The sequence below is a fragment of the Ixodes scapularis genome, unplaced genomic scaffold (genome assembly GCF_016920785.2).
Source record: "Ixodes scapularis isolate PalLabHiFi unplaced genomic scaffold, ASM1692078v2 PGA_scaffold13__105_contigs__length_92229423, whole genome shotgun sequence".
Taxonomy (NCBI): Eukaryota; Metazoa; Arthropoda; class Arachnida; order Ixodida; family Ixodidae; genus Ixodes; species Ixodes scapularis.
Window position 1 is genome coordinate 37,193,903 of NW_024609839.1, and position 12,877 is coordinate 37,206,779.

The 12,877-nt window shown below is 50.0% G+C and overlaps 1 protein-coding gene across 1 annotated transcript; it reads left to right on the forward strand.

Moving 5' to 3' along the window:
• Positions 1 to 2,005: 2,005 nt before the first annotated feature.
• On the forward strand, positions 2,006 to 3,274 carry LOC121046842 (the record flags this gene model as incomplete). Its single annotated transcript, XM_040501530.2, has 2 exons — positions 2,006 to 2,027; positions 2,319 to 3,274. Coding segments are annotated over exons 1-2 (978 nt in total), but the record flags the coding sequence as incomplete, so codon positions are not given.
• Between the last annotated feature and the right edge of the window lie 9,603 nt (positions 3,275 to 12,877).

A 12,877-nucleotide genomic window follows, 5' to 3' on the forward strand; every position in this document is an offset into this window, starting at 1 on the left:
GTTTTCGTTTTGTACCACTGTCGTGTGCGATAACCTCCCATTTCCGACTTCGATGGAGTGTCTAATCTGAAATATTTATACATGATTTTTGATATTTATTAAAATTATTAAGAAGTGTAAGCTCGTTATGCATTTCGATTCGGATTTTATTTGAAAAAAGCGGGCATACCTGAGGTGGGTCATCGTTCGTTGATCAACCGGTCGGCTTCGGGCCTACACATGCGCATACTTGGAGATGGCAGGCATGCCATGTGCTGCCTACCACCGCAAAAACAAGTTTTTGCGACGTGGTGGAAAATTATTCTTCCGTTTCCCAAAAAACGAACAAACGTGAGTAATTAAGTTACTGCAGCATTCAAATTAAGCTGGAAGAGCTATCCAAGTCAGGCTTCAAAATCGCCACTGACGCCTCAACAGACGATTATGACAACTCCACGGAGATCGCGGAGAACTTTACGAACGACACACCAGATGGACAACTGAGCACCCAGTCTTATGGAGCTGGGTGCGCATCCAGTCAGATCTGTTATCATGCTTGCCAAGTACAACTGCAATCAGAAACATGGAACACCGCGAGAGACAATTTGTTGAAGAACAAGAAATATCCGCATGCGAAAATAACACCACCCTCAAACTTAGATCGTCACCTAGCCGGTAACATCAGCCGTGCCTTCGAAAAACCATTACAATAACAAAAAAGAGCGAATGTGTATTGAACTTGTATACCCAATTGTGGATTCAGTGAATAGATTACTTATTGAGATTGTATCCACCTTTTAGAGCGCAGCTCTTAGGGGCCCGTTTCCAGCCTGAGCGGCGTCGGCGTCGCCGTTGGCGTCGCCGTCGGCGTAACCGCGCCCCTCCCTCCTCCTCCTCCCCTCCTCCTTCTCCCCCTCCTCCTCCTCCCCCTCCTTCTCCTCCTCCTCCCCTCATTGTGTAGTATGGTCCGGGCGGGTCACATGACCTCGGGGGGAGGGGGTCACATGACCCGTTTCCAGCCTGTGCGGCGTCGGCGTCGGCGTCGGCGTCGCACCTCCCCCTCCTCCTCCCCCTCCGCTCCTCCTCCTCCCCCCTCCTCCCCCGCCAAGGTCACGTGACCCCGGGGGGTGACTCCCCTCCCCCCGCCGAAGTCACGTGACGGCCCGCCCAAGGTCATGTGATCCCGTCCCCTCGAGGTCACGTGACCCCCCGGACCTCTGCCCTCCTCCTCCCCCTCCTCCTCCTCCCCTCATTGTCTAGTATGGTCCGGGAGGGTCACGTGACCTCGGGGGGAGGGGGTCACATGACTTCAGCGGGGGTCACGTGGCCTCGGGAGGGTCACGTGACTACCCCCTCCCCTTCCCCCCCCCCCCCGAGATCACGTGGCCCACGCGAGGGGAAGAGGAGAACGCAGGGGAGCCGGGAGGATGAGCAGGGCGGACGAATCCGAATTTTCATTTCTCCGAAAAATTATTTTAAAAGACTCTTATCTCTTATCCCTCGGCCGGCTTCGGCTTTCCTGCTGCACGGTTGAAAAACCCTGCAGCAGGCATGATCATGAGGGTGGAGGAGGAATATACCCTCCACTCCTCCTCGTCAAGAGCTGCGCTCCAATTCGGCGTTACAGGAAGCTGTAAACGGCTTTCACTTTTTATCACGTTTCTTCAGCTAACTGGCCGACCACTCGGGATCAAAAGGCGATAGACTGAAGTATCTGAGATCTAGATAGAGTCTCTGTAGACTTTCTGTTCAATGTTAAGACATTTTAGTGTATCCCTTTTGTATTCAAACTGACGCGCCAATTAACTGAAGAAAGTCATTAAAAGGAGATACGTTGTGGATAGCCAATACTGCTAGAATGCCTGTAGATCTTTTATTCAAAGTTCAAACACTTCAGTCCACAGCTTTTCGATCCCGAGTGGGTGGCAAATTAGCTCAAACAACGCATAAAAAGGCGGATACATTTTGAATAGAAAAGCTTTGCAAGAACTCCTGTGGACATTTATTCTGGAGATTTCAGTCCATTATGATGTTAGTTTGTATCCAAAGTGACAGGCCCCGGCTGATTTCGGTATCCGTGTGTAGGGTGGAACGCACCCACAGATCCATTCTTCTCATGAAAATAAAAGAGATGGCTCGAGGCGCAGCACGCGCACGCGCCTCGGAGAGCGCGTGCAAGAGAATGCTCTGAAGCCGCCATCACAGGCAGACACGTCGTTCGCTTGTCTCGTTCTATGTCCTCACTTTAAATAACGTGGCAGGGCCTCGCGGCCCCCCCCCCACATATTTGGTGACCCGGTCGAGGACAATGGACAACGGCGAACCCCAAAGAGCAGCGGCCGGATCCCCGGCTTCCATCTCATCGGTTGCAGTCCGACTTCCGCCGTACTATGACAGAAACCCGAGGGTCTGGTTCCTGCAGGCTGAGTCCCAGTTTCATCTCAGCGGTGTGACGAGCCAGGAGAGCAAGTATCATCATGTCGTCTCGGCGCTGTCGCTGGCAGCAGCCGACGAAGTATACGACATCCTTGCGCAACCGTCGGCCACAGCTTCCTACGACCAGCTGAAGGCGGCTCTCCTGCAGAGAACCGAGGCATCAGATCGCTCCCGCCTTCAAGAACTTCTTTCGGCGGAAGAACTCGGCGATCGACGTCCGTCTCAGCTGCTAAGGCGGATGACTCAGCTCCTTGGAGATCGCGCCAACACGATCGGCGACGCTCTGCTGCGGGAGCTATTTATTCAGCGCCTCCCAACCAACGTCCAGATGGTGTTGGCCACCGCTACGGCTCTCGACCTCACAGGCCTCGCAGCCCTGGCAGACGCCGTTATTGAAGTTGCCACTCCATCCGTCGCCAGCGTTACATCGGCGGCAGAAGACGGAAGTGAAGCTATGCCTGCCCCGCCAGGCACTCCATCGCTTCACGGCAACCTCGAGCGGCTTTGCCAGCGGTTGGAAGAGAGTGTTACCGCGGCAACTCACCAGCGAGATCGTCCACGCACTCAACAACAACGTGGACGTTCAACATCTCGTTGCAGAAATGCTGACCGTTCCCGCTCCGCAAGTTCAGCGGACGTCTGCGTATACCATCGTCGCTATGGCTCCGACGCCCGGCACTGCCTTCGTCCCTGCTCCTGGAGCAAACCGATAGAGGCAACGAGTAGTCAGAACCTACCAGGAAGTCGCCTATTTTACATCGCCGACAGGACTACGGGAACCCGTTATCTCGTCGATACCGGGGCCGAGGTAAGCGCTGTTCCTGCAAAACGCGCGGATCGATCACAGACGCCCATCTACTACCTTCGGGCTGTGAACAACTCGTCGATCCCCGTCTACAAGGAACGGTCCATCACCATAAATCTTGGCCTCAGACGAGTCTACCGATGGGTATTCTTGGTCGCAGACGTAGGCAACGCGATCATCGGCGCTGACTTCCTACAACACCACAGCCTCCTTGTAGACGTCAAGGAGAGACGTCTGCTCGACTCTACAACGCGACTCTCCGTGCAAGGCGTCTCAACAACTGACACCGCAGGATTCGCGTCAGTCTGCTCTAACATCGACGGGCCATTCCGACCTCCTCTCCAGGATTTTCCAAGCCTCACGCGAGCTCCTGACTGGACCAGACCGGTTTCGCACGATGTCCACCATCACATCGAAACAACGGGCGCACCGGTTCACTTCCGACCCCGTCGTCTGGCTCCAGAGAAACTCCGCATCGCTCGCGAAGAATTTGAGCACATGCTCGAGCTTGGAATTATCCGACCTTCGTCAAGCAGCTGGGCGTCTCCCCTACACATGGTGTCCAAGAAGAACGGAGATTGGAGACCGTGTGGCGACTATCGCGCACTGAACAAGAGCACAGTGCCCGATAGATACCCCCTCCCAAACATTCAGGACTTTACTGTCAACCTCCAAGGCGCGACCATTTTTTCGAAGGTGGACCTTACCCGCGCGTACCACCAGATCCCCGTCGCTGACGAAGACATCCCAAAGACAGCTATTACAACTCCGTTTGGTCTGTTTGAGTTTCTCCGCATGCCCTTTGGTCTCAGTAATGCGGCTCAAACATTCCAGAGATTCATCGACGCTGTCACGCGCGGGCTTCCCTTCGTATTTGCCTACGTTGACGACTTGTTGGTCGCTAGTTCGACAAAGGAGGAGCACACCAACCACCTCCGTCTTCTTTTCCAAAGACTCTCAGACCACGGCATCATCATCAACGCCGCAAAAAGTGAGTTTGGGAGATCAGAACTCGAGTTTCTGGCACATCGACTGGACCGACACGGTATCAGACCTTTGCCGTCGAAAGTGCAAGTGATCAGGGACTTTCCAAGACCTAGCTCGATCACAAAGCTTCGCCAGTTCCTCGGCCTGGTAAATTTTTACTGCCGGTTCATTCCGAACTGCGCGAGGCTACTCCAGCCTCTTGATTTTCTACTAGCAAAGACTGCACGTGCCACTACCAACCTGCCTTGGAGTGAAGACGCGGAGCAAGCCTTCTGCGAAGTAAAGACTGTACTTGCAGACGCTGTACTTCTGCGACATCCACAACACGATGCCAGAACCTCGATCATGACAGATGCTTCAGCTACGGCTGTTGGGGCGGTCCTACAACAACAGGTGGACGGTGAATGGCAGCCCCTAGCTTTCTTTTCCAAGAAGTTAAAGCCCGCCCAGACCCGCTACAGCGTCTTTGGAAGAGAACTGCTCGCAGCGTACTTGGCCGTCCGGCACTTTCGACACTTTGTCGAAGGTCGCCCCTTCGTCATCTGGACGGACCATAAACCACTCACCTACGCCATCCGCAACTCAAGCTCTGTCTATACCCCTCGAGAGATCCGACAGCTGGCCTTCTTGTCGGAGTTTACGACGGACATCCGGCATATCAAAGGGAAATCAAACGTCCCCGCTGATGTCCTGAGCCGAATTGACGCCGTACCTTCGCCTGCTCCGCAACTCGACATCACGTTGCTGGCTCGTCATCAGGCATCCGACGAGGAGATACAGCAGCTCCGCACATCAAACAACTCTCTCCAGCTAGAGGATGTTGAGTTCCCAGGAGGCATCACCATCGTCTGCGACACGTCCACAGGAACGCATCGCCCATTCGTTCCGATGGCGCTACGAAGGCCCCTTTTTGATGCCATTCATTCGTTGTCGCATCCCGGCGTGAAGGCAACACAGAAGCTAGTGGCCAATCGCTACGTTTGGCCTCGGCTGAAGTCCGACGTGCGTGACTGGGTGCGGACCTGCTTGGCATGTCAACGAGCCAAGGTTCACCGTCATTCCTTGCCTTCATCCACGAGCTTCCTGCCACCAGATGCCCGTTTCGACAAGGTCCACATCGACCTGGTCGGGCCCCTTCCGACATCTCAAGGGCAACGATACATCCTAACTTGTATCGACCGCTTCACAAGGTGGCCGGAAGCTACACCATTGCCCGACATGACTGCAGCCACCGTCGCCGAGGCATTCGTCTCGTCCTGGGTGGCGCGCTTCGGATGCCCATCTGAAATCGTCACCGACAGAGGGCGTCAATTCGAATCCAACTTGTTCACCGAGTTGTCCCGAATCCTAGGCATGACGAGATCTCGGACAACTGCATACCATCCGCAGTCTAACGGCCTGGTGGAACGTTTCCACCGACACCTCAAGTCCGCGCTCATGGCCCACGCGAACTCCAAGGAATGGGTACAACAGCTTCCACTCGTCTTACTCGGAGTTCGAACGGCGTTGAAGCAGGACCTCGGCTGTGCAACCTCTGAACTCGTCTATGGGACGACCCTCCGATTACCATCGGACTTTTTCGAGGTCGACCCGTCTCCAAACACGAGGCCAGAAGACTACGCCACAAAGCTGAAGGAGGTTTTTGCAGACCTACGACCAGTTCCTACGCGAGCGGTATCTGCCAAGACTCCTTACGTCTCTCAGGACTTGTACAGTGCAACGCATGTGTTCGTGCGCCAAACAGTCAGACGGAAACCGCTCCAACCACACTATATGGGACCGTTCCTGGTTCTGGAAAAGAAGCCAAGTGGCTTCGATGTACAGATTAATGGACGACGAGACACCATCGCTCTCGAGCGTCTAAAGCCAGCCCATCTCGAGCACGCACCCGTGAACCTCATCACATGTGAGACGCGCGAGGAAAGTCCGAAGTCCCGCAGGAAGTCTGCTCAAGTTCATTGGACAAACTCATGGCCAGAGCTAGCGCCCTAATTGTGTGTTGTCGTTGTTCTTTTCGTTTTCTTTAATCGCTCGTCGGGGCTCCTCGCTAAGGGGGGGCATATCTGTAGGGTGGAACGCACCCACAGATCCATTCTTCTCATGAAAATAAAAGAGATGGCTCGAGGCGCAGCACGCGCACGCGCCTCGGAGAGCGCGTGCAAGAGAATGCTCTGAAGCCGCCATCACAGGCAGACACGTCGTTCGCTTGTCTCGTTCTATGTCCTCACTTTAAATAACGTGGCAGGGCCTCGCGGCCCCCCCCCCCCACACGTGTTCACCGCGACCATCTTTATGTTGTACTCCAGAAACATGTCATCTGGGAGAGCACGACGTAGGACCGGGCAGAGCATTACACAAAAGGAGCTTTCGCTCACCCCCAACGCCTTAAGTCCTCGCAAGCGTGTAGGTTGTCGTACAAACGTCTGAGACGTTTAGTGTACCGTGGCGGCGACGCATGAAGAATATTCATCAAGCCCTCCATGTGGTCTTGGATGAGTGCTTCCTGGCTTCCGAACGTCTTCCGCAGGACGCCCACTGCGTCGGAGTAGCACTGTGTGGTGGGCTGTTAAGCCGGCAATGGCAGCTGCTCCATCGCCGCTCAGCGCTGATCGCAAGTATTTTAACGCAAAAGCGGATCCAGAACTCCGGGTTTTTTTTTTGTTTTTTTTTTTGTTTCTTTCGGAGGGGGGGGGGAGGGGGGGGCAGAAAATTTGTAATGATACTATTCTCCCATTCCTTCGTGTGCACCGGGGGTCCACCCATGTCAAATTGCCCTCCGAGAAGGGGTAGGGGGGTGGGGAGGGGCGGCCGTTCGCGTGACTCCCCAAGGTCACGTGACCCCCCGAGGTCACGTGACAGTCCCCCCTTCCGAGGTCAACTAACCCCCCCAGCACCCTTCCTTCCTCCTCCTCAAGAGCTGCGCTCAAATTCGGCGTTAGAGGGAGTTGTAAACGTCTTTCATTTTTTCATTGCTTTCTGTGCTTCTGTCCTTGTCCTCTTTGTCATTCTCCCTTTGTCTCTCTCTTTGAGGTAGAGGAGGACCCCCACCGCCAAAGGCAGCCGATGTCACCCCACGTGCCTCAAAACCAGTTTCCACTGACACGGAGGCCGGGTGCAGGGACTCGCTTTTCCACCGCATTTTTGTTCGTCCCGAACCTGGGATTCTCTGTTTAACGTTAAAAACGTGTTTTTTGTTAGCTGCACCCAATTTTTAAATAAAGGGAGGAAAGTAATATGAATGCGGTTTTCACTGCGTGTTTATATGGCCCGACGGACATTTGATGGGAATATAACCATCATTATCATCATACTATTCAACTAAAATTCGGTATTTAACTTTTTAATTACTGCAATTGCTATATATGTTCATATTACAAGCTTTGAGGCGGTAGTATGCCAAGACTCATTTTGCATGATTCGCGTAACCACCATGTGTTCCGCGATATTGCTCCCCGAATTTTGCACTTTTATCCGGCTCATGTAGCAAAGGTTTGCTCGATTGAGTAGAAAAAAAGTCGGATTAAGCCGAAAATAGGGGAGAAGATATTTCGGAGCAAGGAAAAAACAGAAATTTCAAAATGTAAACAAAAGGAAAATCATTTGTAAAGGCAAAAATTATAGAATAATCGCACACCAATATCAGCGACAAGCTTTTCCTCAACATCTTTCTGGGCGTTGCTTTTCACACCATAGAGTGGTTATAGATGGTCGACATGTAAGACCGTATGGTTGTGAAATGTATGTTTATTTGACTAAAAAAAATATCGGTCTTCCCAATGTGTATTTAAAATTTTCGTGTCCATAGAACGCGTGAAGAAGCTCACTTCTTTACACTTTACACATATACTTAAGTTATCTAGCTTTATAGACCACTGATGTTGATAAAAAGTATATTAGGATGGGGAATACAACATTAATTCAAACTTGACACATATTTGTAACTTCTGCAGTGTATAGGCTTTTGTCTCAACAAAGTCTATACAAAGTCTTAAAACTACCATAGATACAAAACGTCTGTTATAGAAATGGATCCAATCTTAATACATATTGTAACAATTGCAGTATATAGGCGTTCGTCCCAACAGTGACCATACCAAGACTGAATACTATCATTGATAAAAAGTATGTAAAAAGGGGGTGATAAATATGAATTCGATTTTGGTACACAAGTTGTAACAGCTGCAGTGTACACACTTTCATCAGAACAAAATCTATGCAAAGTCTGAAAAGATATCATTGATAAAAAGTATATAAAAATAGGCAATAGCAATAAATCTAATTTAAATAAAAAATTTAACCACTGCAGTGAATAACCCGTGTCTGAAAAAGGTGTATACACAATGTATTCAAATACGTTGTTAGATAGTGGGTAGGGAAGAAAGTTGCAGGGATCGTTAAGAAGTCGCAGATTTCAATAGACTGGGCAACATATTTTTTCTAAGAACACATTTCATTGATATATTGCACCAAAGAGTTCAGCTCAAGGCGGACTTCAGGCCGCTTAGCGACACTCGAAACAAAGGCATGGTGTGCAAAGCTTGCCTGGACACGTACGTCAACAAGTACTTGAACGTACTTGTGAAGTGATTCGTCAAGCGAGCAAACGATAAACCTGCCAAGTTCTCTGGGAAAAGAAATTCGAAAGCAAAAACGGTCACGCACTGCTTGCACGTACCAGATTCCAGCGTACGACTCTTATTTACCTGGCAGTGTGAAGTGGACTACGTTATTCCTTTCCCCTGTTTTGTTTTTACTTATTACCAACGCCGCGAAGGCAAATAAGCAGGCGTGTAACAAGCAGCTGAAAATAAAAAGTTAAGCTCTTTTCTTTTTCAATTAGTTTCGCCGTGTTGCTTCCGCTTTGTTTGTTGTGAACTCAACCCCGACGGCGAAAACAACCTGCGCAACGATCGTCGTCGTTGAAGGAGTTTCTTTGCGAGACGATTTGTATCTTTGTAACGTCTGCTAGCTTTGTTTTATTCGCCGTTTTTGGGGGCTGTTTCCCATTTATATTTATTTTCTTCTAGGATGAGGACCCTATCTTTCCAGCAAAGTTTGGAAAGTGTTTGCACGGTGATTTTTCCGATAATATTTTTTTTATGCAGCAGCGGCTTGTACGTTTGCTCTGGTATCTTGACACGTTTTTGCGCACGTTTTAGTTATCACCTGTTCATCTAACAACTTGTGACAACGAAGTTTGTAACGGATCGACAGTAACCTCTTACGACGTAGTTCGAGTAGCTAAACGCCGTTTTTCTGCTACCCAGATGCGCTTCAAACGCGCGTTATCCCCTGAGTGGCGTTTGCGACCGCTAAATAAACTGCAATATCTTTGTTTCTGCGCGCCTTGTTATTTGAATGTCGTGGCAGTTGCGATCAGTGGATTCCGCATTGCAAGCAGACTGGCCATAATGAATTGTTTCAGCTGTTGGGGTGAAAGAACGGGGCTCGCAAAGCTCCAGGACGTCCCGGAGCCTATACTTTTCCATTGTGTCGTCTGCTTCCGTAAACTTTGAGTCCACTAGAAGAGCCACTGTCGCGTTCGCCGCCGCTCCATGCTGTACATATACCAACTAGGAACAATGGCGAAAACTATGAAAACAATAGCAAACAAGCACCATCTCAAAATTCTTGTGTTCAAACTTCTGCCTCTGGTCCCTTAGAACACGTTTGTACGCTGAAAAAGAGCGTTCCACGTCAACTGATGTGACTGGAGCGTACTTGCACTTAGGAATATCCAATGCATCAACACACTCTGGTACCCTGGAGTGTTCCCCAGTGAGAAATTTCGAGCAAAAATAGTGGGTTCTCACCGGGTGTTTCTCGGTGAGAACCCACTACTGTTGCTCGAAATGGACTGAAGCTTTCAACGAACTTGTACAGCAGCGGGGCCTGCGGAGACCGCGTCGACTCCTTCTTGAACGTTCGAAATGAGCCCGATGTTCCGAGCCAGAGTTTCGCCAACACTTTCGAGACACTTGATTGTGTCCGCCAGAAACGTGAAATCGGAGCACAAATACGCCAGGTCAACCTCGAGAGTGTCCTCGCGCAGGACATCTTGAGCCTTTCTGACTGAGGCGCTATCGTCTGCTGTGGGTTCTGGTGGAAGAGGCACCCTTGGTAGCTGTTCCTTAGATGCCCAAACACGAGACGGTGAATTACGGAACACAGCCTTCACAACAGCAACGAGATCGTTTACATGTTTGAAGTGTTTTCTTATACTTCGTTTCAGCTTCCGTCCGAGCGCAGCGAAAGGCTGAGGGGCGGTTCGCAACTTCGAGAAGAGCATTCCTACGCACCACAAAGTAGTTTGCAAAAGTTTTTTTTTTCTTTGAATAACTGTGTTGTGCGTAAACATTGCATGATATTCCAGGTGTGTATTGCTGAGAACGATTTGCAACTAAAGGAATTAAATATCTGAGGTTTATGTTTCTATTAATATATGTAAATGCATGTGGTTTGGTGGAAACACGTACATCTGCTGGCAACACGGCTGCAGCTCTCGGTTTTTCTGAGCGATCTCGTTCCCCTAATGGTCAAATCATGTGCTTCGCTGCTTTTCTCGCCGAGTCGCTTCAAAACGTCCTTTCGCAAAGGCACGTTTCGGCGTCAGGCGCGGGAGGTCGTGATGAATGTCTACTTTACACTCGGCAGGAGACTCCAGCCACGTCATACCTCGAAGTTTTTAACCAAACCGGGCCATTACATTCACTAATACGCGGCAAAACCAGGGCACCTCCATCAGTCATATTTAATCGATAAGTTAGAAGCCATACAAAACCGAGCTACTCGCTTCATACTTCGTAACTACACCCGCGTGAGCCTTACAGCATTAAAACAGCAACTTTAGGTTCCGCTTCTTGCAGACCGTCGGAAAGTGTCACGGCTAATTGCACTCCACCAGCTGTACTACCATTCACCATCCAAAAAAGATAAGTATTGCAGAGCCGCCATCCACATCTCCTAACGTACAGACATCACACGGAAATTTAACGTCCCCGCTTCTAGGACTAACATCTACAAGTTTTTACCGTTACAGTTGTCTATTACCGACTGGAATTCACTCCCCGATAACATTGTAACAAGAGAAGAGCCCAGAACGTTTCGAGCCGCACTTGCCGCTCTTTACACGTAATTAACCTAAACAGTTTTTGTTTTCTTGTGTGTTTTCTTTGTGAGTTTTAATATATATTGCTGTTTGTCTGCCCTTATGTAAAGCCCCCTGAGGGTGATGTAAGGGTGCAATAAATGAAATTAAATGAAATACAAGGGCACATTAACGGCCGGGTCATCGAGCCCCTTCAAACGTATACTTACATCTCGAAACTATGCCAAACAGGAGGAAAACTCGGACACAGACGCCAGCGGCCAGCCTACGTACTGACATCCCCTGTGACTAAATTTCAGAACGCGAAAGGGCCCTTTTTAAACCTGTAGCATACGATACCGTTGATACACCCGTAGCAGACGAAATACATCCCCTTGGCTACTCGGCGAGCGCGGGCGGCGCGGACGACCAGCGGAGTGATACAAAAGTGTAGGCGAGATCGCGTGACCTATTGGCGGCTTGTGATTGACTCCGGCTGGACGTAGCTTGGGCTGCGCTCGGACGGAAGCTGAAACGAAGTGAAGCTCTTTGCAAATGCAGTAAATGTCGTGGGCGAGGCAGGTGACGTGCAACATCCGAGGGTAGAAAGCCTTGAGGAGCAGGGCAGCTTTGCGCATAAAAGCCGCCGCATCCGTGTAAAGTACCATCACCCTGATGTCTTCCAATCCGGTAGGGTATAGCACCTTCAAGGACGCGTTGACAAAGTACGCCACGGTCTCCCATTTTTTTCTCTCTAGCGTCCTGGAGCACACAAGAAAAGGCGCTGTTCTCTCGTCTGCCACAAGCTTCCCGACTACGAGGTGCGCCACAAAGCCTCCAGTCGCATCTGTCGTTTCATCTACAGAGACCCGAATGCACGAGTCCCCAAGTTCATCTCTGATTTCTTCAGTGTTTCCTCGTACATGGTCCGCAGGTAGTTCTTGCGCAGAGTCGACTCCGACGGTACCCCTATGGAAAATAACCCATCACCTTAATGTGTTATGGGACCCTCTTAGCCCTTCAAGCCCTTTAGACCCGTCAACCCTTTAGACCCGTCAACCCTTTAGACCCACAAACCCTTTAGACCTAAACCCTTTAGATCCATCAACATTTTAGACCTATCAACTTTTAGACCCATTAGCCCCTCAGAAATTGAATTTTCTATACTCCGTTTTATAATTAGTGTAAAACACTGTCAAGGCTACTAACACGCGCATGTGGCTTCATCAAGTGCAAAGGCGTGCACAAAGCTCATCATATAGTCACATGCTCGTGCCAGTAGCCTTGACAGCATTGCGTACCAAGTATGAAATGGAGTATAGGTGTTCACAAACCTCTCAAGCCAGAAATACAGCTTTAAAAAAGCTGCATGGCAGGCCCAGATAATTTCGAACAATTGACCAAGACAAGATTTTAACGTAGGATGAAAGCAAAGTTTCATTTGAATGTTATACACAGAACAAAAATGTGTACTTAAGTTGTAGGTCACACAACATAAAACGTGATCATAATCTAACGAACTGTTACAGCAAGTCGAGATAAACCCAGAGATTTAGTGGCAGATGCTGCACGACGATGACCTA